Source organism: Pristiophorus japonicus, chromosome 2 (assembly GCF_044704955.1).
Source record: "Pristiophorus japonicus isolate sPriJap1 chromosome 2, sPriJap1.hap1, whole genome shotgun sequence".
Taxonomy (NCBI): Eukaryota; Metazoa; Chordata; class Chondrichthyes; family Pristiophoridae; genus Pristiophorus; species Pristiophorus japonicus.
In genome coordinates, this window is record NC_091978.1 from 103,762,652 (window position 1) to 103,790,484 (window position 27,833).

General features: G+C 47.2%; 1 protein-coding gene across 3 annotated transcripts in view; it reads left to right on the plus strand.

Annotated features, from left to right (window-relative positions):
• The window catches only part of atp8b5b (ATPase phospholipid transporting 8B5b), a 506,562-nt gene that overhangs the window by 174,309 nt on the left and 304,420 nt on the right, over positions 1 to 27,833 (plus strand). For all 3 annotated transcript variants that reach the window (XR_011588690.1, XM_070868497.1, XM_070868507.1), the window contains exon 7: positions 4,507 to 4,568. Coding sequence is in view for 2 of the 3 variants with exons in the window: in XM_070868497.1 (XP_070724598.1) it covers positions 4,507 to 4,568 (62 nt within the window). In the remaining variant the exon portion in view is untranslated. The remainder of the gene's footprint in view (positions 1 to 4,506; positions 4,569 to 27,833) is intronic.

The window sequence follows — 27,833 nt, forward strand, 5'->3', positions numbered from 1 at the left end:
TATGTAGATTAAAGTCGACCATGATAACTGCTGTACCTTTATTGCACACATCTCTAATTTCTTGTTTGATGCCATCCCCAACCTCACTACTGCTGTTTGGTGGTTTGTACACAACTCCCACTAGCGTTTTCTGCCCTTTGGTATTCCGCAGCTCTACCCATACAGATTCCACATCATCCAAGCTAATGTCCTTTCTTACTATTGCGTTAATTTCCTCTTTAACCAGCAACGCTACCCCACCTCCTTTTCCTTTCTGTCTCTCCTTCCTGAATGTTGAATAACCCTGGATGTTGAGTTCCCAGCCTTGGTCACCCTGGAGCCATGTCTCCATAATCCCAATTGTATCATAATCGTTAATAGCTGCCTGCGCAGTTAATTCATCCACCTTATTACGAATATGCCTCACATTGAGGCACAGAGCCTTCAGGCTTGTCTTTTTAACACTCTTTGTCCCTCATTGAGGTATATAACATTTTGAGGGGCCTGGATATAGTGGAGAGCAAGAGCCTATTTCCCTTGGTGGAAGGGTCAATTACGAGGGGCTATAAGTTTAAGATGGTTGGTGGAAGATTTAGGGGGAATTTGAGGGGAAGCTTCTTCATGCATAGGGTTGTGGGGGTTTGGAACTCACTGCCTGGAAAGATGGTAGAAGCAGAAACCCTCACCACATTTAAAAGATGCTTGGATGGGCACTTGAATAGCCATATCCTGCAGGGTTACGGACCTAGAGCTGTTAAACATAAGAACATAAGAATTAGGAACAGGAGTAGGCCATCTAGCCCCTCGAGCCTGCTCCGCCATTCAACAAGATCATGGCTGATCTGGCCGTGGACTCAGCTCCACTTACCCGCCCGCTCCCCGTAACCCTTAATTCCCTTATTGGTTAAAAATCTATCTATCTGTGACTTGAATACATTCAATGAGCTAGTCTCAACTGCTTCCTTGGGCACAGAATTCCACAGATTCACAACCCTCTGGGAGAAGAAATTCCTTCTCAACTCGGTTTTAAATTGGCTCCCCCGTATTTTGAGGCTGTGCCCCCTAGTTCTAGTCTCCCTGACCAGTGGAAACAACCTCTCTGCCTCTATCTTGTCTATCCCTTTCATTATTTTAAATGTTTCTATAAGATCACCCCTCATCCTTCTGAACTCCAACGAGTAAAGACCCAGTCTACTCAATCTATCCTCATAAGGTAACCCCCTCATCTCCGGAATCAGCCTAGCGAATCGTCTCTGTACCCCCTCCAAAGCCAGTATATCCTTCCTTAAGTAAGGTGACCAAAACTGCACGCAGTACTCCAGGTGCGGCCTCACCAATACCCTATACAGTTGCAGCAGGACCTCCCTGCTTTTGTACTCCATCCCTCTCGCAATGATTAGACTGGATAACCTCTTGTTGGCTGGCGCAGATACGATGCTAAGTACTTCAGGGAATTGAATACGGCCAGGGCTAGTTTCGATCACCTGGATCAGTCGGACAGGAATTTTCCCCAATTTTTTTCCCCAATTGGCCTGGGTTTTTATTCTGTTTTTTTACCTCTCCCAGGAGATTGCATGGCTCCAGGTGGGGTGGAGTGTAAAATGTTGCGATACATGGGGTATCGCAGTTGTGTGGGCAGACATGTTGGGCCAGATGCTCTTTACCTGTCCGCCATTGTTCATTGGTTTATATATAACCTTCAGGACTACTGACTGAGGGCCATGTGGCTCTTTGTCAGCTGACGCGGACACGATGGGCCGAAATGGCCTCCTTCTGCACTGTAAATTTGTATGTTTCTATGTTTCTAAAAACAGAAAATGCTGGAAATACTCAGCAGGTCAGCATGTGTGGAGAGAGAAACAGAATTAATGTTTCAGGTTGTTGACCTTTCATTAGCCTGGACCACTTCCCTTATCTCGGGAGCCTCCTATCAACAAGAGCAGGCATTGACGACGAGATCCAACACCGCCTCCAGTGCGCCGCATGAGGAAAAGAGTGTTTGAAGACCAGGCCCACAAAACTGCCTCCAAGCTCATGGTCTACAGGGCTGTAATAATACCCGTTCTCCTGTATGGATCAGAGACATGGACCATGTACAGTAGACTTCTCAAGTCGCTGGAGAAATACACCAACGATGTCTCCGCAAGATCCTACAAATCCCCTGGGAGGACAGACGCACCAACGTTAGCGTCCTCGTCCAGGCCAATATCCCCAACCTTGAAACACTGACCACACTTGATCAGCTCCGCTGGCAGGCCACACAGTTCACATGCCATACACGAGATTCTCAAAGCAAGCGCTCTATTCAGAACTCCTTCACGGCAAACGAGCCAAAGGAGGGCAGTGGAAACGTTACAAGGACACCCTCAAAGCCTCCCTGATAAAGTGCAACTTCCCCACTGACACCAAGGAGTCCCTGGCCAAAGACCGCCCTAAGTGGAGGAAGTGCATCTGGGAGAGTGCTGAGCGCCTCAAGTCTCGTAGTCGAGAGCATGCAGAAATCAAGCGCAGGCAGCGGAAAGAGCGTGCGGCAAACCAGTCCCACCCATCCCTTCCCTCAACGACTGTTTGTCCTACCTGTGACAGAGACTGTGGTTCTCTTATCGGGCTGTACAGCCACCTAAGAACTCATGCTAAGAGTGGAAGCAAGTCTGCCTCAATTCTGAGGGACTGCCAATGAGGGACTCCTTTCCATTAACTTCAGTGTGTATAATGGTTTTGATGAATGGGCATCGACCTGAAATGTTAACTATATTTCTCTCTCCACAGGTGATGTGTGAAACATAGAAACATAGAAAATAGGTGCAGGAGTAGGCCATTCGGCCCTTCGAGCCTGCACCACCATTCAGTAAGATTATGGCTGATCATTCAACTCAGTACCCCTTTCCTGCTTTCTCACAATACCCCTTGATCCTTTTAGCCGTAAGGGCCATATCTCACTCCCTCTTGAATATATCCAGTGAATTGCTGAGTATTTCCAGCATTTTCTGTTTTTATTTCAGATTTCCAGCATCCGCAGTATTTTGCTTCTGTAACATCAGTTGTTAATTGCTGGTCACTGGAGACTGAAAGTTTATCATATATGTATTATAGATCAGCTTTTGTTTAAGTATTTCTCTTATTTAATGCTTCCCACTTCAGTTAAAAAAATAGATTGTAAGTATAATTAACCTTTGTGTTTAAGAGGACATACACAAATTCTTATGGTAAGAAAGCCCAACCACCTGCCACTAGGATTTTGCTTCTCACTTCTGGATAAGAATTATTGGGCAGAACTTTCAACTTCAGCGGAGCATAAAGCAGGAGTTAGCGGATCAGCTGTCATTTATACGCACCGCCTGGTTTTCCTTTCCATTAGTATATTGGGTGGTTGATCTGCTGCTAGCTGTTCTTCGCCCTACTGAAGTTGAAAGTTCTGCCCATTAGTTAAATATTAAAATGGCAAAGGCAAAATAGTTTAAAATGAGAACTGATTTCAGTCGTGTACCCAGCGACAACTGAGCTTAGTCCTATATAGTTTACCTCAAAACTTTATCTTTTAAAATGGCCCGTAACTTGCGGTCAACGAGAAGCAAAGGCCTTTGCCACTGACTCCGAAGTAAGCTTCGCTCAAAGATCTCGCGATCTCTATGTCAAGAATTTTGGGTTTTCCGACGTATAATTAGAATCAACGGACGTTACTAGGGATGCCCAGCGAACAGCTGGTGTGATGTCAACAAGCTATCTAAGCAGCCAATAAAAACGCAGAATTCTCAGACAGCGAACCAGAAAGTGGGTAAGCTCCTTTGATTCTAACTTTTTAAAAATGTTAGAGAGAGCAAAACAAAGATTGGGGTTCTCAGAGGGGGAAAAGGCAAACCTGAAATAAAGATGAACAAACTTACTTTAAGAAATATTCATTTTTTTAAATCTTAGGGCCATGACCTTTGTTTAGCAGTCAATATTCTGTTAAAAATCCAGTTGCACCTTATCCAAAAGGGTCTAACCTTTCATTGGGTATTTAACAGCAGTATTATCTGTACTGCAAAAGAGCCGAAGTTTTCGTCAGATTCCATCATTTGAGAGATTACACTGATTGCCAGCACTGTGGGTGGGGGCACAGCACAGCTTGTGGAGGAGAAGTGAATGGCAGACAGCAACTTCAGGATTTCCGCATTAGGCTGTGTATACACTAAATCCTGAAGTTACAGTCAGTTTCAAAGGCGAAATGACGGCGAACGCTCTCAGTTCGCTGTCATCAGAACTCCAAATTCCGGGCCTATATACTTCTGTCTCTTTAAATCAGTTTGTTGCTGCTGGGTGGGTTGAATTCACAGTTGCGTGAAAAATGAGCCCATGTTTTATTATTAACAAATGTTGAGATATAAAATGTATACATTTTATTGAGGCATGTAATTCATGGTACATAGACTGAGTCAGAAATCAGTCTTTTTAGCATTATGTGAATGCAAAATGGTGTGTATTGCTCTATTTAGGCAGCAATTCCGTATGAACTTACTTATTTTTATCATTTGGTTAACCTTTCAGAATCGTTACAAGAATGACAACCAAGTCAACAATCGGGAGGTTATGATTCTCACCAATGGGAAGTAAGTCATACCCTTATTGCTGCAGGTTGAACCTCCCTTATCCAGAACTCCCTTATCCGGAACCATTCCCGATCACCGGGTGGCACATGCGCAGAACTCCGACATGAACAAATTGAGCAAATTGAAGTCCTTCCTCACTGCCAACTCCCGCAATCACTGGCCTGACCCCGCGATCCATCGTCCCCACCCCATGATCTCTCTGTCGCACTCCAAGCCCCAAGTCAGCCAGCCCCGATATCCCCTTGCTCAGTACCTGTACCATCCAATTTAATGTGACCACCCCTCATCCGGAAAAATCCCTCATCCAGAACAGGCCAGGTCCCAAGGGTTCTGGATAAGGGAGGTTCAACCTGTACTTGTTTGTTTTCCTCAAATAGAATATCTTTCTATATTATTAAAAATCATATTCTGTGCATACATCTTGTCCACAGAACCTTACTGCCTTTTGTCATGTTTTGTTCACACATTGTTACCATTTGTTTCTCATTATAAATTCAACTGTTCACATTTATAATGAAAATTACCTTGTAAACTTGTCATGCTTCCACCAGTTGTAGTGGTGTTTTGCCTCAGTTCTATGTCTCCCACCTCCAGCCTGAACTGGAGAATGTTATATGCTCCAGCCACCTTTACTGTTCAGCTTTCCAAGTTACTGTAAGTTTTGTTATTTAACTATAAACCTATTATATATAAAAAATGGTGAGTGGGCTTAGAATCCCAAAGGTACAACGTCTGCAGATGGAACTGTGATCACAATGATACATGAATAATTAAGAACAATGGAACAAGACCTAACATTATATGATTGCCCTTGCCTGATTCTTCAAACATTGTTAGGTTTTATTCTCTTTAAAAAAGTTGCCATTGTGGCCTCACATGAACTGTCAAGTTAAGCATACAGAGCAGCGAGATAACATTTGCTGCATGAAATCGATAGATGAAAATAAAGAAACGTAGTAAAAATGAATTAAAGTAAATGCATGCCTTTAAAAGCACAGCTTGAGGAATCTAAGTCCGCAAGGCAAAACAGCATCTGAGCATATTTCACGCTGGATTATGAGAACAGCTTTGAGAAACCCAGCAAAATGGTTGCTGGGTAAAAAAGATTGCAGTACAACTCAACACACAGCAGTTGCAATCCCTCCATCATTTAGTCACCCCCTGGTGAGCAGAAATCACACTCACCACTGAGAAGAAACTGCTCCCTCTTTCACTGAAAGGAAATCAGGTTGGACCCACCTCCACACTTCTTCAACTAGCTTTATATTTTACTGCAACAACCGCTGTGATCAAACAAAAAAGCCACCGTCAATCCCCCCACCAATTCTCACTAAGCAATACCTCCTGGAATGAACAGCAAACTGCCCCCTTCCTCCTTCCCCATCTCTCTTCCCAGTTCCTTCGCACTCTCTTAGCCCTCTTTTTACCCTTCCTTCTCTACCTACTCCTTCCCCTCATTCTACCTAAATTTTTCCCCTCCCTCTACCCACCTTCTCTCCTCATCTCCTTTTTCTTATGTCCCCACCTTTCTTCTTGCCCCCGCCCTTCTTCACTTACCAATATATGTCATTCTCCTGTCTCTCTATTGGTTCAATTATCCTCTGTCCTCTTACCTGATTGACCTGAATTGCACTTAGCCTAAACTACCACATGTGCAATGCCGCAGGAGATTGACTAGTGTTGTAAATGATATATAAAATCAAAATATTATCTAAAAATAAGGAAATAATGTGAGACTGAATTATATTTTGCACACCCTGCTCCAATTATATAACATTGCTTCATCTAAAGAATATGTTGACCTTGATTTTGACTCCCCGGGTGTAATGCAAAGGGAAATTGACGAGTAATATATTAAAATACTTACCCAGGTTATGAGCTATATGAGCAACCTGCCTTATAAGCATTTCCCACTGGAATTCCAATGGATAGATGTCAACGCGATTACACATACTTGTAATTACCATTTGTCACATCACTAGGTGGTGCTCTAATTCCAATGTTAAACAATAATACTGATCTGTAATGATTGCTTACCGTGGCACTAGCTGGTGATGCATTATCTTTTCTGCACAAATCACTCTAAATGCTTCTGAAAAACATTTTCATTCCTCATTATTTTCTCAGTTACTGACATTTCTATGACACAATGAAGATTTTAATCTCAATAAAAAATACCATAATGTACATATTTCACATCATCATAGGCGGTCCCTCGAAACGAGGATGACTTGCTTCCACGCCAAAAAAAAGGACGAGTTCACAGGTATTTCAGTGAAGGACCCGAACTACATTCTGAAGGATTGAAGCTGCCTGTGCGTGAATTTTTTTAACGTGGGGTGGCTGTTGCACACCAGCCACCACACGGGCTTGACAGAGCTAGGTCTTGGTCCAGTGGCAAGGATTACCCAAGACAACTGGAGACCAGCTCTGCTGCACGGATCTAGTGCGCACACATATCGCATATTTCACAATAACATGATTAAATGTATACATAAAATTACCTTTTGTGTCTTTTAATTCCTTTTTACTTGAAGGTTGCAAAGCCTGGCCTTGGGCTTGACATTTTTGCCTGGAGCTAGAAACATAGAAACATAGAAAATAGGAGCAGTTCGGCCCTTCTAGTCTGCACCGCCATAATATGATCATGGCTATTCCTCTATCTCAACACCATATTCCGCTTTTTCCCCATACCCCTTGATGCCTTTTGTTTCTAGAAATCTATCCATCTCCCTCTTAAATATAATCAGTGACTTGACCTTCTGTGGTAAAGAATTCCACAGGTTCACTACCCTCTGAGTGAAAAAATTTCTCCTCATCTCAGTCCTAAATTTCCTACCCCGTATGCTGAGACTGTGACCCTTTGTTTTAGACTTCCCAGCCAGGGGAAACATCCTCTCCGCAACCAGTCTTTCCAACCCACTCAGAATTTTATACGTTTCAATGAGATCCCCTCTCATTCTTCTAAACTCTAGTGAATACAGGCCTAGTCGACCCAATCTCTTCTCATACGAGAGTCCTGCCATTCCAGGAATCAGTCTGGTGAACCTTCGCTGCACTCCCTCTATGGCAAGTATATCATTTCTTAGGTAAGGAGACCAAAACTGCACACAATACTCCAGGTGCAGTCTCACCAAGGCTCTGTATAACTGTAGTAAGACATCCTTGCTCCTGTACTCAAATCCTCTTGCAATGAAGGCCAACATACCATTTGTCTTCATAACTGCTTGCTGCACCTGTATGTTTGCTTTCAATGACTGGTGTACAAGGACACCCAGGTCCCTCTGTACATCGACACTTCCCAAGCCATCACCATTTAAATAATACTTTGTCCTTATGTTTTTCCTACCAAAGTGGATAACTTCACATTTATCCACGTTATACTGCATCTGCCATGTGTTTGCCCACTCATTCAACCTATCTAAATTGCCTTGCAGCGTCTTTGCATCCTCCTCACAACTCACAATCCCACCTAGTTTTGTGTCGTCAGCAAACTTGGAAATATTACATTTGGTTCCCTCATCCAAATCATTTATATATATTGTGAACAGCTGGGGCCCAAGCACTGTGGTACCCCACTAGTCACTGCCTCCACCCCGAAAAAGACCCATTTATTCCTACTCTCTGTTTCCTGTCAGTTAACCAATTTTCAATCCATGCCAATACATTATCCCCAATCCTATGTGCTTTAATTTTGCACACTAACCTCTTATGTGTGATTTTATCAAAGGTCTTCTGAAAATCCAAATACACTACATCCACTGGTTCACCCTTATCTATTCTATCAGTTAGATCCTCAAAAAACTCCAGTAGGTTTTTCAAACGTGATTTTCCTTTCATTTATCCATGCTGACTTTGTTTAATCCCGTTGATATTATCTAAATGTGTCGATATCATCATCATCATAGGCAGTCCCTCGGAATCTTGCTTCCACTCTTAAAATGAGTCCTTAGGTGGCTGAACAGTTCAATACGAGAGCCACAGTCCTTGCCACAGGTGGGACAGATAGTCGTTGAGGGTAAAGGAGGATGGGACAGATTTAACGCATGCTCTTTCCGCTGCCTGCGCTTGATTTCTGCATGCTCTCGCCGATGAGACTCGAGGTGCTCAGCGCCCTCCTGGATGCACTTCCTCCACTTAGGGCGGTCTTTGGCCAGGGAATCCCAGGTGTTGGTGGGGATGTTGCACTTTATCAGGGAGGCTTTGAGGGTGTCCTTGTAACGTTTCCGCTGCCCTCCTTTGGATCGTTTGCCGTGAAGGAGTTCCGAGTAGAGCACTTGCTTTGGAAGTCTCATGTTTGGCATGTGGACAATGTGGCCTGCCCAGCGGAGCTGATCAAGTGTGGTCAGTGCTTCAATGCTGGTGATGTTGGCCTGGTTGAGAACGCTAATGTTGGTGCGTCTGTCCACGGGATTTGTAAGATCTTGCGGAGACATCGTTAGTGATATTTCTCCAGCGGCTTGAAGTGTCTACTGTACACGGTCCATGTCTCTGAGCCATGCAGGAGGGTGGGTATGTAGATCATGAGCTTCGTGGTAGATTTGGTGGTCTTCGAACATTCTTTTCCTCAGGCGGCCGAAAGCTGCACTGGCGCACTGGAGTCGGTGTTGAATCTCGTCATCAATGCCTGCTCTTGTTGATAAGAGGCTCCCGAGGTATGGGAAATGATCCAGGTTGTCCAGGGTTGCGCTGTGGATCTTGATGACTTGGGGGCAGTGCTGTGCGGTGAGGACAGGCTGGTGGAGGACCTTTGTCTTACGGATGTTTAGCATAAGGCCTGTGCTTTCGTACACTTCAGTAAATACGTCGACTATGTCCTGGAGTTCAGCCTTTGTATGTGCGCAGACGCAGGTGTCGTCCACGTACCGTAGCATGACGACAGAGGTTGGGGTGATCTTGGATCTGGCCTGGAGACGGCAAAGGTTGAACAGGTTCCCACTGGTTCTGTAGTTTAGTTCCACTCCAGCGGGGAGCTTGTTGACTGTGAGGTGGAGCATGGCAGCGAGGAAGATTGAGAAGAGGGTTGTGGCGATGATGCAGCCCTGTTTGACCCCGGTCCGGACGTGGATTGGGTCTGTAATGGGTCCGTTGGTAAGGATCACGGCCTGCATGTCGTCGTGGAGTAGGTGGAGGATGTTGACGAACTTTTGGTGGCATCCGAAATGGAGGAGGACGCTCCATAGACCCCCACAGTTGACAGTGTCAAAGGCCTTTGTAAGGTTGAAGAAGGCCATGTATAAGGGCTGGCGCTGTTCCCTGCATTTTTCCTGCAGCTGTCGTGCTGCAAAAATCATGTCCGTTGTGCCCCGTAGGGGACGAAATCCACACTGTGACTCCGGTCGGAGCTCCTCAGCCACAGGGAGAAGACGGTTGAGGAGGACTCTAGCGACAACTTTCACAGTGGCTGATAGCAGGGAGATTCCTCTGTAGTTGCCGCAGTCAGACTTGTCCACTTTTTTAAAGATGGTCACGATCACTGCATCCCTGGGATCTCCCGGCATGCTCTCCTCCCTCCAGATGAGAGAGATGAGGTCATGTATTCACGCCAACAGTGCCTCTCCACCATACTTTAGTGCCTCAACAGGGATTCCATCCGCTCCCATAGCCTTGTTGTTCTTCAGCTGTGTCATGGCTTTTTTCTACCTCGTGCAGTGTTGGGGTTTTACTGAGGTGGTGGCGGATAGCATGCTGCGGGATGGAGACGAGAACATTCGAGTCAAAGACAGAGTCTCGATTGAGGAAATCTTCGAAGTGCTCCTTCCAGCCAGCGCTGACTGCCTCGGTGTCCTTGATGAGTGTTTCCCCGTTTTTGGCCAGCAGTGGGGTGGAGCCTTGGGAGTTTGGACCATAGGTAGCCTTGACTGCGATGAAGAATCCTCGCACATCATGGCTGTCGGCCAGCTGTTGTATCTCCTGTGCTTTCTCCATCCACCACCTGTTCTTTAGGACCTGGGTTTTTTGTTGAACCTCAGCCTCGAGCCGTCTGTGCAGCTTTTCTGTTCCCGAGTTGGGTTGTGGCTTAAGGTTCAAAAATGCTCTGCGCTTGCGCTGTATTAGCTCTTGGATTTCCTGATCATTCTCATCAAACCAGTCCTGGTGTTTCCTGGTTGAGTGACCGAGCGTCTCTTCGCAGGCACTGCTTATGGAGGCCTGGAGGGCAGACCAAGCGCTGTGGGCATTCTGCGTCTCAGGGTCATCAATGCCAGGTTAGCTGTGAGGCGCTGACTGTATAGAGCTCTCTTAGCTGGGTCTTTAAGTGCCCCGGCATTGACTTTTTTGCGGCACTGCTTCTACTGCCCCCTCCGCTTTGGGGCTATGTTGATGTCAATGATGGATCGGATTAGGCTGTGGTCAGTCCAGCAGTCGTCAGCTCCTGTCATGCTGCGGGTGATGCGCACATCCTTGTGATCCTGGCTCGGACGATGACATAGTCGAGCAGGTGCCAGTGTTTGGAGCGAGGGTATTGCCACGATGCCTTGTGTTTGTCCCTCTGGCGGAACAAGGTTCATCCTTTATTAGAAACATCCTTTATAATAGACTCTAGCATTTTCCCTACTTCTGATGTTAGGCTAACCGGTCTGTAGTTCCCCATTTTCTCTCTCCCTCCTTTTTTAAATAGTGGGGTTACATTTGCCACCCTCCAATCTGCAGGAACTGTTCCATAATCTATAGAATTTTGGAAGATGACAACCAATGCATCTACTATTTCTATGGCCCTGTTAACTGAATTTGGATTGTGCAACCTGAGTATGTGCACTGTACAGTTTCTGAGGATACATCAGTACCATGTAGTCGACTGTGACAGGGACTGTGGTTCTCGTATTGGACTGTTCAGCCACCTAAGGATTCATTTTAAGAGTGGAAGCAAGTCTTCCTCAATTCTGAGGGACTGTCTATGATGATGATGATGATGATGATGTAGTCAACTGAACTGACAGATTTGTTTCTTTAGGTGCTATTACCTTCGATTCAGTAGCTTTTTGTCAACTAAAATTGGTTATACTACAGTTATAGCTGTGTGACACCACTGTATTCATTTAAATTAGGTAAGGTTAGAACTAACATCTGGAATACACAGCAGGACCACAAACCTGTGGGGCGGACGTACCACCATAACCTCTGGGGTTTACTTGGTGCTCCCGCCATCTCCAAGGTGCCACAGACTGCTGCAAAATGAGCCAATTCTGGGAAGGGTTTCTTGCCCCCCTCTCCATCCTCCCAGAAATATGAAGCGAGTGCCCTCTCAGCCCCTTCTATAAGCAGGCAAAATTTACGTTTAATGACCTGGAGTTAAAAAAAAAAATTAGTTCATGGGGTGTGGGCGTAGCTGGTAACGTCAGCATTTATTGCCCATTCCTAATTGCCCTTGAGAAGGTGGTGATGAGCCACCTTCTTGAACCGCTGCAGTCTGTGTGGTGAGGGTACTCCCATAGTGCTGTTATGGAGGGAGTTCCAGGATTTTGACCCAGTGGCGATGAAGGAATGGCGATATACTGCCAAGTCAGGATGATGTGTAACTTGGAGGGGAACTTGCAGGTGATGGCGTTCCCATGTGCCTGCTGCCCTTGTTGTTTTAGGTGATAGAGGTCGTGGGATTGGGAAGTGCTGCTGAAAAAGCCTTCGCGAATTATTGCAGTACATCTTGTAGCTGGTACACACTGTAGTCACAGTACGTCGGTGGTGGATGGAGTGAATGTTGAAGGTGGTGGATAGAGTGCTAATCAAGCGGGTTGCTTTGTCCTGGATGGTGTCGAGCTTCTTGAGTGTTGTTGAGTTGCACTCATCCAGGCAAGTGGAGAGTATTTCATCACACTCCTGACTTATGCCTTGTAGATGGTAGAAAGGCTTTGGGAGTCAGGAGGTGAGACACTCGCGGCAGAATACCTAGCCTCTGACCAGTTCTTGTTATAACAGTATTTATATGGCTGGTTCAGTTAAGTTTCTGGTCAATGGTGACCCACAGAAAGTTGATGGGGTATTCAATGATAGTAATGGCATTGAACGTTAAGGGGCGGTGGTTAGACTCTCGCTTGTTGAAGATGGTCATTGCCTGGCACTTGTGTGGCGCAAATGTTACTTGCCATTTATCAGCCCAAGCCTGAATGTCATCCAGGTCTTGCTGCATGCGGGCATGGACTGCTTCATTATCTGAGGAGTTGCGAATAGCACTGACTACTGTCATCAGCGACATCCATACTTCTGATCTTGTGATGGAGGGAAGGTCATTGATGAAGTAGCTGAAGATGGTTGGGCCGAGGAACTTCCCTGATGAACTCCTGCAGCGCTGTCCTGGGGCTGTGATGATTGAACTCCAACTACCACAGTCATTTTCCTTTGTGTGAGATATGACTGCAGCCAGTAGAGAGTTTCCCCCCTAATTCCTATTCACTTCACTTTTACTCGGGCTCCTTCTTAATGATTTCTGGAGCCGAGTGGTCCTAGCGGAACCCAAATTGGGCATCGGTGAGCAGATTATTGGTAAATGGTGCTTGATAGCACTGTCGATGACACTTCCATCACTTTGCTGATGATTGAGAGTAGATTGATGGGGCGGTAATTGGCCGGATTGGATTTGTACTGTGCTTTGCGGACAGGATATACCTGGGTAGTTTTCCACATTGTCGGATAGATGCTAGTATTGCAGCTTGGCTAGAGGCATGGCTAGTTCTGGAGCACAAATCTTCAGCACGACAGCTGGGATGTTGTTGGGGCCCATAGCCTTTGCTGTATCCAGCACGCTCAGCCGTTTCTTGATATCATGTGGCATTACTGGCTTCTGTGATAGTGCAGACCTCAGGAGGACGACAATATGGATCATCCGCTCAGCACTTCTGGCTGAAGATGGTTGCAAATGCTTCAGCCTTTTCTTTTGCACTCACGTGCTGGACTGCGCCATCATTGAGGATGGTGATATTCATGGAGCCTCCTCCTCCCGTTAGTTGTTTAATGGTGCACCACTATTCACGACTGGATGTCATATAAAACAGAATCATCGAAATTTACAGCACGGAAGGAGGCCACTTCGGCGCGTTATGTCTGCGCCGGCCGACAAAGCTATCCAGCATAATCCCACTTTCCAGCTCTTGGTTCGTAGCCTTGTAGGTTATGGCACATCAAGTGCTCATCCAAGTACTTTTTAAATGTGGTGAGGGTTTCTGCCTCTATCACCCATTCAGGCAATGAGTTCCAAACCCCCGCCACCCTTTCGGGTGAAAAAAATTCCCCTCAAATCCCCTCTAAACCTCCTACCAATTACTTTAAATCTGTGCCCCCTGGATGTTGACCCCTCTGCTAAGGGAAATAGGTCCTTCTTATCCACTCTATCCAGTCCCCTCATAATTTCATAGACCTCAGTAAGGTCTCCTCTCAGTCTCCTCTGTTCCAAAGAAAACAACCCCAGCCTATCCAATCTTTCCCCATAGCTAAAATTCTCCAGACTAGGCAACATCCTCGTAAATCTCCTCTGTATCCTCTCAAGTGCAATCACATCTTTCCTGTAATGTGGTGACCAGAACTGCACGCAGTACTCTAGCTGTGGCCTAACTAGTGTTTTATACAGTTCAAGCATAACCTCCCTGTTCTTGTATTGTATGCCTCGGCCAGTAAAGGCAAGTATTCTGTCTGCCTTCTTAACCACCTTATCTACTTGACCTGCTACCTTCAGGGATCTGTGGACATGTCGAAAACATAGAAAATAGGTGCAGGAGTAGGCCATTCGGCCCTTCAAGCCTGCACCGCCATTCAATGAGTTCATGGCTGAACATGCAACTTTAGTACCCCATTCCTGCTTTCTTGCCATACCCCTTGATCCCCCTAGTAGTAAGGACTACATCTAACTCCTTTTTGAATATATTTAGTGAATTGGCCTCAACAACTTTCTGTGGTAGAGAATTCCACAGGTTCACCACTCTCTGGGTGAAGAAGTTTCTCCTCATCTCGGTCCCAAATGGCTTACCCCTTATCCTTAGACTGTGATCCCTGGTTCTGGACTTCCCCAACGTTGGGAACATTCTTCCTGCATCTAACCTGTCTAAACCCGTCAGAATTTTAAACGTTTCTATGAGATTCCCTCTCATTCTTCTGAACTCCAGTGAATATAAGCCCAGTTGATCCAGTCTTTCTTGATATGTCAGTCCCGCCATCCTGGGAATCAATCTGGTGAACCTTCGCTGCACTCCCTCAATAGCAAGAATGTCCTTCCTCAAGTTAGGAGACCAAAGCTGTACACAATACTCCAAGTGTGGCCTTACCAAGGCCCTGTACAACTGTAGTAACACCTCCCTGCCCCTGTACTCAAATCTCCTCGCTATGAAAGCCAACATGCCATTTGCTTTCTTAACCGCCTGCTGTACCTGCATGCCAACCTTCAATGACTGATGTACCATGACACCCAGGTCTCGTTGCACCTCCCCTTTTCCTAATCTGTCACCATTCAGATAATAGTCTGTCTCTCTGTTTTTACCACCAAAGTGGATAACCTCACATTTACTCCAAGGTCCCTTTGTTCCTCTACACTTCTCAGTGTCCTACCATTTAATGTGTATTCCGTTGCCTTGTTAGCCCTCCTCAAATGCATTACCTCACACTTCTACAGATTGAATTCCATTCGCCACTGTTCTGCCCACCTGACCAGTTCATTGGTATCTTCCTGCAGCCTACAGCTTTCTTCTTCATTATCAACCACACAGCCAATTTTAGTATCATCTGTAAACTTCTTAATCGTAACCCCTACATTCAAGTCTAAATCATTGATACTTACCACAAAAAGCAAGGGACCTCATACTGAGCCATGCTGAACCCCACTGGAAACAGCCATCCAGTCACAAAAACATCCATCAACCATTATGCTTTGCTTCCTGCCTCTGAGGCAATTTTGGATCCAACTTGCCACTTTGCCTTGGATCCCATGGGCATAAATGCAAGTCTTGCTTTCTTTTTTTCTCCTTTTGTTTCCTTTCCTTCTTTTCCTTTCCTTCCTCCCCCTTCCCTCCTCTTCCTTTCCTTTCCTTCCACCCCCCCCCCTCCATCCCTCCTTATTTCTTTCCTTCCCTTCCCCCTCTCTCCACTGGTATACTCTAGGCCTTCCACGACCGGTGGGCACTGCAGGATGTAAACTGTATCATAGATGAGAGGACAAAATTGTAATTTAGTTTGAAGTTTCTCAGTTGGAATGGACCTTCTGTGAAAATATTTAGTGTTGCCATCCTCTTGAGGGCGGTGCTTGTAGTAATGTTCTTGGTTGAAGAAAGGAAGAAAGAGTTACATTTATATAGTGGCTTTCATAACCTCAGGACGTCCCAAAGTGCTTTACAACCAATGGAGTACTTTTAAAGTGTTGTAACTGTTGTAATGTAGGAAATGCGGCAGCCAGTTTGCGCACAGCAAGCTCCACAAACAGAAATGTGATAATGACCAGATAATCTGTCTTTTAGTGATGTTGATTGAGGGATAAATATTGGCTAGGACATAAGAAATAGGAACAGGAGTGGGCCATACATTCCCTCGAGCCTGCTCCGCCATTTAATACAATCATGGCTGAACTGATCATGGACTCAGCTCCACTTCCCCACCCACTCCCCATAACCCCTTATCCCCTTATCGTTTAAGAAACTGTCTATTTCTGTCTTAAATTTATTCAATGTCCCAGCTTCCACAGCTCCCAGAGGCAGCGAATTCCACAGATTTACAACCCTCTGAGAGAAGAAATTTCTCCTCATCTCAGTTTTAAATGGGCGGCCCCTTATTCTAAGATCATGTCCTCCAGTTCTAGTCTCCCCCATCAGTGGAAACATCCTCGCTGCATTCACCTTGTCAAGCCCCCTCATAATCTTATACGTTTCGATAAGATCACCTCTCATTCTCCTGAATTCTAATGAGTAGAGGCCCAACCTCCTCAACCTTTCCTCATAAGTCAACCCCCTCATCTCCGGACTCAACCTAGTGAACCTTTTCTGAACTGCCTCCAAAGCAAGTATATCCTTTTGTAAATATGGAAACCAAAACTGCAGGTGTGGCTTCACCAATACCCTGTATAGCTGTAGCAAGACTTCCCTGCTTTTATACTCCATCCCCTTTGCAATAAAGGCCAAGATACCATTGGCCTTCCTGATCACTTGCTGTACCTGCATACTATCCTTTTGTGCTTCATTCACAAATACCCCGGGCCTCGCTGTACTGCAGCATTTGCAATCTTTCTCCATTTAAATAATAACTTGCTCTCTGATTTTTTTTTCTGCCAAAGTGCATGACTTCACACTTTCCAACATTATACTCCATCTGCCAAACTTTTGCCCACTCACTTAGCCTGTCTATGTCCTTTTGCAGATTTTTTGTGGACACCAGAGACAACTCCCCTGCTCGTCTTTGAAATAGTGCCATGGGATCTTTTAAGGATAAGGGGTAAGCCATTTAGGACCGAGATGCGGAGGAACTTCTTCACCCAGAGAGTGGTGAACCTGTGGAATTCTCTACCACAGAAAGTTGTTGAGGCCAATTCACTAAATATATTCAAAAAGGAGTTAGATGAGGTCCTTACTGCTAGGGGGATCAAGGGGTATGGCGAGAAAGCAGGAATGGGGTACTGAAGTTGAATGTTCAGCCATGAACTCATTGAATGGCGGTGCAGGCTAGAAGGGCCGAATGGCCTACTCCTGCACCTATTTTCTATGTTTCTATGTTTCTATGTTACGTTCACCTCAGAGAGCAGACAGGGCCTCGGTTTAATATCTCATCCGAAAGATGGCACATCCAACAGTGCTGCAGTGGAGTATCAGCCTAAATTTTTGTGCTCAAGTCTTTGGAGTGGGACTTGAATTCACAACCTTTTGACTCAAAGGTGAGAGTGCTACCCACTGAGCCATGGCTGGTTAGGTGGCATTGGAATGTCTTGGTCTATTTCACATAGTGCTTCTTATGCTTCTTTCTGTGGTTCTAACCACCTTTTGGTGGTTTGGAGCCTGTTGGAGGTTGGCCTGCCCAGACCCACCCAGAATTTTTTCTGCTTTCCCATCTAACAGTTTCTTGTTTGATGTTTCTCCTCCAATATTTAGCTCTTGTAGTATACTTGAGGTCCTGTGGCTGAATATAGCATGTAACAACAATCACAATAATGGAGCTGAACACAGCAAGTCCTGATTTGTCTGCCTGCCCCAAATGTTTCACAGCCTTCTCACCCACGCATAGAAACATAGAAAATAGGTGCAGGAGTAGGCCATCCGGCCCTTCGAGCCTGCAGCACCATTCAGTAAGACCATGGCGGATCATTCCTTCAGTACCCTGTTCCTGCTTTCTCTCCATACCCCTTGATCCCTTTAGCCACAAGGGCCATATCTAACTCCCTCTTGAATATATCCAATGATTCATTCGCCAGGAGCCAGTGCACCAGCAAAGGAATGTCTGACATCTGTGAGCCACACAAAAATATCCAATGATATATCCACTCATTCGCCTGCCCTGAATACTGCACTTGTTTGTTCGCTCACCAAGTTTTTGTTAGCTTGCCTGCTCACCTTCCTACACACTCTTTCCAGCCTGCCTAATCACCTATCCTCCCAGCGCACGTCTCCTAGCGCTTCTCCACCCTTCGTCCTCCCCGTTCCTCTTTCATGCATCTGAATTCAGTCTGCCTTCCAGTGCACCTGCCCCCATGCCCCATTCATCACCCTTCTCCCCTTGCTCTCAACGTCTTTCATTCTCTGGCTGCCCAGAGACCCCTCTATGCCGGAAATTCTCCCAGACCTCCAATCACTTGAGTCCTCACAGTCTCCAGACATCTCTTGATTTTTGCCCCATCCAGTATTCCCATAATTCAACTTCCCAAGTGTTTCCAATGCCACAATTCCCACCCTGTGTGTATTTCATTACCTAGTTTCCCACTATGGATTGCTACCAGGCCTCATAGTTTTCCCAGGTCTCTGACCATACAGTGTGTTCCCTAACTCAAGCGATTCCACACTTCACTCCTCCACTCATCCAATTACTACTAGGTTCAGCCTTCCCTTTCCTTCCAAGCTGTACTGCTTGCCACATTTCAGCTCCAACCCCAGTCCCTTGTTTTCTCCCAGTTTCAATCCTCTCATTCCCTTTTGGCCTGATATTTAAGCCCATCCTCTTTCTCAGATGTTCATGCTGCAGCACCTTTCCAATAGGCTCTTCACCTCCACCTCTAACTCACTATATGAAGCTTCACATCTTCCTATCTTCCTGCATACCTTAAGCTTTCAAAAAGGCATGTATATTGGATAAATACAGGAGCCAGTGCACCAGCAAAGGAATGTCTGACATCTGTGAGCCACACAGAAATATTGGACATATACAGGAGAGGTGACAAAGGAAGAAAGAAAAAGAGAGAGACTGAAACAATGACAAAAATAGTCTGACAGAATGTTTGAGATACGAACATATGAACAATGACGGACAGGTAAAGATGATCTGGTCCATCGAGCCTGCCCCACACAATTGCAATACCTTGTGTATCACAACATATATTCATTGGATATATTCAAGAGGGCGTTAGATATAGCTCTTACGGCTAAAGGGATCAAGGGGTATGGCGAGAAAGCAGGAATGGGGTACTGAAGTTGCATGTTCAGCCATGAACTCATTGAATGGTGGTGCAGGCTCGAAGGGCCAATTGGCCTACTCCTGCACCTATTTTCTATTTTTCTATATACACTCCACCCCACCTTAACCATGTGATCTCCTGGGAGAGGCAAAAAGACATAAAAAACCCAGGCCAATTTGGGAAAAAAACATCTGGAAAATTCCTCTCTGACCCATCTAGGCGATCAAATCTAGTCCAGGAGATCACTCTGGCCTTGAATTCCCTGCAGTGCCTACCTTCTGTGAGAGGTGATCTCCGCTGCAGCCAGAAACAAATCCAGCTTTCGCTGGAAGGAATTCAGCAAGTCTGCATCCACTCCATGAGGTCCACTATTCTCTGGGAAAAGAACCACCTCCTGACATCTAACCCAGATCTAGCCCTATTCATAGAAACATAGAAACATAGAAAATAGGTGCAGGAATAGCCCATTCGGCCCTTCTAGCCTGCACCGCCATTCAATGAGTTCATGGCTGAACATGCAACTTCAGTACCTCAGTACCCCATTTCTGCTTTCTCGCCTTACCCCTTGATCCCCCTAGTAGTAAGGACTCCATCTAACTACTTTTTGAATATATTTAGTGAATTGGCCTCAACAACTTTCTGTGGTAGAGAATTCCACAGGTTCACCACTCTCTGGGTGAAGAAGTTTCTCCTCATCTCGGTCCTAAATAGCTTACCCCTTATCCTTAGACTGTGATCCCTGGTTCTGGACTTCCCCAACATTGGGAACATTCTTCCTGCATCTAACCTGTCTAAACCCGTCAGAATTTTAAACATTTCTATGAGGTCCCCTCTCATTCTTCTGAACTCCAGTGAATACAAGCCCAGTTGATCCAGTCTTTCTTGATAGGTCAGTCCCGCCATCCCGGGAATCAGTCTGGTGAACCTTCGCTGCACTCCCTCAATAGCAAGAATGTCCTTCCTCAGGTTAGGAGACCAAAACTGTACACAATACTCCAGGTGTGGCCTCACCAAGGCCCTGTACAACTGTAGTAACACTTCCCTTCCCCTGTACTCAAATCCCCTTGCTATGAAGGCCAATATGCCATTTGCTTTCTTAACCGCCTACTGTACCTGCATGCCAACCTTCAACTTAAATTTGTGACCCCTGGTCCTGTCTAGCCTATTTAATTGAAATAAACTGTCAGCTGGAATACCATCCATTCCCTTCATTATCTTATAGACCACAATAAAATCCACTCTAAGTCGACGCTACTACAAAGTATGTTGGGCTAGAACCTCCACTTTTTTTGCATGCTTAACGCTCACCTAACGTCCATTTTACCGCTGAAATGACATATAACGCCCAGATATCGCCCATTTAGCCACAAAATGGAAACCGACGGGCATTTCTCGGAAACTTACCGATGAGCGTTACTTTTCTCATGCTTAATGGCGGGAAAAAAATAATACCGCCCACCCACTTTTTTTGGCCAGAATCATCAGAATGGGCAAAATCAACGCCCATAATATCGCCCAGCGTTAATTTCCGCACTGATTTAACGCTGAGATTCAATAATACCGCCCGCCCACTTTTTTTTGTCGTAAAGAGCATATTTACCGAAATTAGCGGCCATGAAACCGCCCACGTCACTCGCACACAGCTCGCCCACAATATCGCTCATCCAATAAAGCGCCCAGAAAAAGTGGAACTAACCGGAACTAATCACAGCGTTATGGACGCCATGTTCTACATCACATGTCACATCCTTTAAAAGGCTGCTGTGCTTCAACCTCGGGGGAGTTCGGATGTACTCTGGAGGTCGTTGGAGTTGATGTGAACATCTCTACAAACATCTTGACTATACTGTGACCGATTGGAATTGAATAGGTGTCTTCGTCGGTGGTATGTATGAATAAAGAGTCTGACTGGATACTGTGAGCTCAAAGTAAAGTGTGACCGAAGTCTTTTATTGCGGGTCTCCAGAGTACCTCTCCAGCTTGTGAGGCCTCCTTAAGTACCTGTGCTCCCAAGGGATTGTGGGATCCCTTGGGACTCCAGGGGATGAGCCCTCTGGTGGCAGTACAAGGTATATACAAGTTTACATATATAACAACATTCCCCCCTAAATCAACAGTGTAACTATTTACAAGGTGAGTCGATCTGGGGCCCTTCTTTCCCTGGTTGATTGTCTCGGTGCAAATGCTGGTATTGGTGAATCATTTGTTGGGCCCTCGCTGGGCTCCTGTGCAGCTGGCCTTGCTGGGCTGCCTGGTGTGGTGAGTATTGCTGAGCTGCTGCAGGTGATGGGTTCTGCTTCGTGGCCAACCGTGGTGTCGGTTGCCATTGGTGTGTATGTTGGGGGGTCAAAGAAGGTAGGGTCCAAAGTGGGTTGCTCAGGATAGTCCGTGAATCTGAGTTTGATTTGGTCCAAGTGTTTCCAGTGAATGAGTCCATTTGAAAGTTTGACCCAAAACACCCTGCTCCCCTCTTTGGCCATGACAGTGCCGGGAAGCCACTTGGGGCCTTGTCCATAATTCAATACAGATACAGGATCATTGATTTCAATCTCGCGTGACACATTTGCGCTATCATGATATGTACTTTGTTGAAGCTGCCTGCTGTCTACTTGTTCATGTAGATCAGGGTGAACTAATGAGAGCCTTGTCTTAAGTGCCCTTTTCACGAACAGTTCAGCTGATGGAATCCCAGTGAGCGAACGGGGTCTCGTGCGGTAGCTAAGCAGGACTCGGGATAGGCGAGTCTGCAGCGAGCCTTCCGTTACCCTCTTCAAGCCTTGCTTATAGAAACATAGAAACATAGAAAATAGGTGCAGGAGCAGGCCATTCAGCCCTTCTAGCCTGCACCGCCATTCAATGAGCTCATGGCTGAACATGAAACTTCAGTACCCACTTCCTGCTTTCACGCCATACCCCTTGATCCCCCGAGTAGTAAGGACTTCATCTAACTCCCTTTTGAATTTGCACTGCTCTCTCTGCCTGACCATTGGATGCTGGTTTGATCTGGGCAGATGTGACATGTTTGATCCCGTTACGGGTCATGAATTCCTTGAACTCTGTACTGGTAAACCATGGCCCGTTGTCGCCCACAAGGACATCGGGCAGGCCGTGCGTGGCAAACATGGCCCGCAGGCTTTCAGTGGTGGCAGTGTAAGGGGTTCTCGGGGAGTGTTGTTGTGCCTTGGGTGTCTCCCTCTGCGCTTCTGCCGTCACAGCTTATGCTTGGCCTGTGAGGTACCCTGAGTGCTGCAAGAGCACCCCTGGAGAGACTGTGTCCACAGCTTATGAAGGGGGTTTTGAGACTCATGCATCCCCACAGCTTATGCTTAGCCTGTGAGGCACCTGTGAGTGTCAAACACTCCTAACCCCTTCTTTCCTAGCCTGTGACACACAGTTGAGCGTTTTCGATGCGCTCCTAGCTTCCCTTACACTGTTCTGACATAAGACTCACGATCAGGAGATGTAATACAATAGAACTCAGACAAGATGATTCCAAGAGGAACTTAGGCTTCCAATTTATTTGACAAGTTGTATCTCAACAAACAGCAATACACCAACAAAACAATCCCCCTAAATCCCACTAAATGGACACAACGAAAATCTTTACACAAATTTAGCAGTACAATGCCCAACCTCCCACCTTTCCTGGCCTAACTGAGTTGTGAGTTCCGGGGACCAGAGGTTATACTCACTACTGTGCCTTCTGCAGTCTGGTGGTTTGTTTCTTCTATCTTCGGTGTCTTCGGACACTGGTTTTCCTTCAGTGTCGAGAGGCTTGCTGGTTATTGGATCACGAGAGCAGGGAACCACACACAATGCGTCAGAAACTCCTTTTTATAGCCAGATTATCCAGTCCGCCTCTCGTGTTGAAATCGATCCTTCCCATTGGTGGGCTTTGTGATTTTGAAAAATGCAGCAGTTTTAGATTATTGTGGGGGGTTTTTTTCCCACTGATGTTAACCTACTCAAGGTTTGAGTGGGTGTTGATTGCGTTGGCCTCCTGTAGCCATTGTATAGGCCCTTGGGTTGTTTTGGGTTCCCTAGTTTTCTGAAGGTCTGCATAATTTCCTTCCATAGTGTAAACATGGGGAAGACAATAGCCCGATAATGGCGATGAGTCAGTCCCACAGTTTTCGAGCAAGTGCTTTCCCATTGGCTTGAAAGCCCCATGCTTCGGGCTGACTCTGTCCCACCATTGGCCCTCCGGTGTCCTCCCCCGTCCAATCACTGCTCTGCCAAGGTCAAACCGTCTCGGTTTCAATTTCACATTGTAGCACAGACTGATCCCACAGCCCTTTTCCTTCTGGGTAAAATGAGCGGGTTTTCGTCCTCCCCTACATAATCCCCCATCTGACACAGTCAGACACCACTCGAGTGTGTCAAAGTTCAGGGTGGTGAGAAAACCCTAGGTCTCCCAAATTGCCCAACTTTCCCCAGTTTAACTCTAAACTGATCCCGTCGATATATATCGTAATTCCTTTTAACGCGGTACAAAACACAGAATCCAACAGGTTACAATATACGACAGCAATATACATATATGTATTTAAGGTTACAGCAATAATTGCACATTGAGTCTCATTTCAGTCTTAACCGTAAAACAAAGAAACCTGCCCTGCAAACTCCCCAGGGGCCATGTATGAAAACGCAGTCATCCCTGGGAATAACAAAACCGCCCAAGTGTCGCGGTCAAGCTTTGTTTACACGCCTTGAGTGTTTAGCAATGACTCTCCTGTCTGTGTAGTAGCCTGAGGAACTGCTTTCTTTTTCTTTTTCTCCTGAGCTTACAGCTTGTAACTAGCAGATAAGCTACAATCAGGAGTTGGCCGACTACTAAGGCATGCGATTCCACCCGGACCCATGCAGGTATGTCTGCCCATATCCCCAAATTCCACCATGCTGGGGGTTTAATCTGGGCAATCTCCCCTGCTAGAATTTCAGTTTTCTGCTCCATAGTGTAAAAATGTTTTTGAGACAAATCCACTGCCTGGAGGAGGGCTGTAAGTTTCTCAGGTATGGGGCAATGGGATAGCCAAAATAGGTGACATATTGTTGTCGGTGGCTGAGGTTGTTTTGTACCGTGAGGTGAATCGTGGAAGGTTCAGGGATGGGAGTGATTCTGGTGTGTGCCACTTGAACCTCTGCCCTGGGTTTAAAGCAAAAGCTACTGTATGGTATTGGACACCACCTTCCCGGTCCGTGTTCATACCGTTGGGCACTTGTGGTGACACAATATGTCCCACCGCCTACATATGCTACCTGTGGAGGCATGTGGTTCGGGGCCATTACCTCCATTGTGCAATTGATGGGCTCTGCCCCAGCAGTGCTGAACTCGCATTGTGGCCTTGTAAAAGCGTTCAAGTGCTCTGAGCACAGGATTACTTGTGCTCCCCTGCTCCGACAACCCGAGAGGTCTGTACCTGTCACAGTGTGCTCCCACATTGTGACATAAGGTGGGACCTCTTGGAATCGAACATGCACCCCTCCACGAATGACTCCCACATTCTCCACTCGGTACAGGGGTGCTGGTCGTGGGGACGCCCCCATCACGGGCATCCTGACCACCACACCCATGGAAAGCAATGGAGACTCCCTCTGAACACACGCGAGTGGATCCCCATATACACAAATAAATTCCTTGGTCGTACGCCCACCATTTCTCCCAGCACACCGTAACCCCACCAGATGACCCCATGATGGTTCGGTAGGTATTATTATCGAGACGTTCCCAGTCCGAGTGTCAGTCTCCCACGTCTCTCTTGAGCTTTCTGAGCCACCACCACCGTCCCAGAGGTATTCCCCTTGGCAAGTTAGGCATACCTTCCTGCCTTCTGTCACTCTCACTCTGGAAGTGGCCACAGTGATCTCCGGCAGGGGATGGAGGCCTCTCCGTAGGTAAAGTCCTTATGGTTGGAGTACTTGTTGGAGTTCGATCCCAACCACCCAGGCCATCTCCCCTCGTGGGAGTAGGTGACCCGGCCATCCGCCGCCGGAGTCCCTTCTCCTGTGGTCACTGTCGACGCTCTCCCCCCGGAGCATCCGAAAACCAGGGAGTCCTCGGTGTCCCCTTGGTGCCCGGTGCAGATCCTTAGCGATACCAGCATCACTAATGTCCAGTTGGGATGTGTTGACATCTGAAAGGCAAGAAGAACATGGCCTTGCCTTGAGAGACCTCTCCAGGCTCGGCCCGCGTAACATGTTCCAAACACAAAATTGCTGTACCCAACCATCACTGCCTTAATTAAACACAACATAAAGTAACAAAACAGGAAGGGAAAATATATACACCGCCACCCATCCCCAGGTGGCCAGGCTACATCCTGTTACTGTACAGGCGTCGTCGACCACTCGGCTGACCGTACCCTGGGGACCGGGATGCCCTCCGCTGAAGGAGTCGTATAGTCCCCCTTAATGTGCTGCCCACCATGGCCCTCCAGAGCCCCGGATAATCGGTGGGATACCCTTGCTAGCGCAACAGAGCACCCTCCCTGTTGTCTTTCGCCTTCTTGGTCTGGGGCGGGGAGCTAAGTAAACAGGGGACCACGGCACCCTGGGCTGTGGCACTCTGTCACTTCTCCTTACTGTCGGTGCAGAGTCTCAGGTTATGGGCTGCAATACTATCTCCTCCACCTCTTGAGCTAGCCCCAGCTGCTCAACCATGGGAGGTTCAGCTTCCCCTTGGATCTTGCTAATGGTAGAGCCTTTCTCCCTACTTCTGTTAGTGGGCTGAGAACCTCTACCCAGTGGTGGGATAGCCTTACAGGAGCAGTGAACCAGCCCTGGCTGTAGAGCTTCGGGGCCCGCTGCCTCCTCCGGACCCTCCAAATCCACCGGGGCCTGTTCTTCCCCCAGTGCCTGATTCCCTTCCCTTGCTCGACCCCTCTGTTTTTGACCTCTTTTGGGGTCAAACAATTTACACTGATTAATGTGATACCACTTCACCCGGCGAGGCAATTGAACCGCATAGACCATAGGGCTAGCCTTGTCGACTATGCTGTATGGTCCCATATACAGTGTTTCAAATACCCCGACCCGGGCGAAGCTTCTCACCATCACCTGGTCGCCCACCTCCCAATCATGGTGACTGCGGGGTTCCAGCAGCAGCCGATTGGCACGGTGCTGTTTACCCATGTTGTTGGCCGCCTGCCAGTGAATCTGTTGAAGCTGTTCAAACAGATTCCTGACGAAGCGGTCCCGGTTCACCTCTCGAAGCTGCCCTTCGGCGAGAACCGGCGCCAACACATGCACTGGGGTTCTCATGATCCGGCCAGTCATCAGCTCATGGGGTGAGTACCCTGTGCTCTTTGACTGACTGGCCCGGTTTCCCATGAGGACCAACGGTAAGACCTCCACCCACTTGTTCGGTGAGTCTCCCGTCTCCTTGCGCAGCCTTTCCTTTAGGGTCCGGTTCAGGCGTTCTACGAGGCCTGAGGACTGAGGGTTGTCGACGACATGCCATTTGGCTCTTGTCCCCAGAACCTTTAGGGTGGCCTGCATCACCTCGCCGGTGAAGTGGCTTCCCCGGTCGGACTCCATGATTTGAGGTAGACCACACCGAGAGAGCACCTCACTCACCAGGATTTTTGCAGTCCCCACCGTGGTAGCTGTTCGTCAAGGGAAGGCTTCCACCCATTTGGAAAACACATCCACCAGGACGAAGCAGTATTTATAACCTCCCTGGGCGGCCGGTAGGGGTCTGATTTAGTCGATCTGGATTGACTGCCATAGTCCCTCTACCGCCTGACGTGTCCCATAGACACCTTCCTTTTCTGAGGGTCTGGTTTGTTTGCAGCGCAAACCAGGCAGCCCGCACAGAAGTTGCGGACGTCTTCCCGGAGGCCTGGCCACCACCCTGCCTTTTCTATCCGTTACTAGGTAGATTCCGGCCCGGGGTGTCCCACACCTGGACCCTCATGGGCCAGTTGAAGGAATTCCCTCCGGTGTTGTGGCAGCACTACCCATTTGTCCCCTTTAAACAACATGCCTTCCCGCACAGCAATATCTACAGCACTGTATGGGCCCTCTGCCTTTTCCCCCTTTTTGGTAGCAGCCAAGGCAGCCTTCAGGACCGGATCCTGCATTTGGACTACTTTAAGGTCCGGGGCCGCAGCAGCCCCTACGCTCGCTTGTGTCCCTGGCTTGCTTCTTGCTGCTGCTATCCTGCCTGCCTCGTATGGGTCCCATGGGCGACCTGTACGAGCACCTTCCCTTGCCAGCAGGTCTGCTTGCTGGTTACCTTCCCACCATGGCTCAGTTTTGGAGTGGGCCTTTACCTTATGGATATATACATCCCCGGTTTCTCCCACTGCAGCCACGATCTTTTCTAGCAAGGGTTTGGCCACAAGGGGCTTCCCACCAGCAGAGGTTTACCCCCGGCGTGACCAAATCGGCAGATACTCTGTACACGAATTGCAAGTGAACATGCTGTCCGAGCAAATCGTGTATGGGGTAGGGAATTCCTCGGGGTGTGTGACCACATACATCACCGCCGAGAGTTCCGCCTGCTGGGCGCTCAGGCTGCATGGGAGTTTAAGAGCCAAGGCAATCCCTGCCTTGGGATCCCAAACTCCGCAGCCCGTGAGTCTTGTACCCGCGGACACTGAACTGGAGCCATTAATATAGATCTCGCGGCCTGTGGGGTGTATTCCTGCCCGAAATCCAAAGTTGATGTCCCATACCCCCTCCACAGAGCATCTATGCGG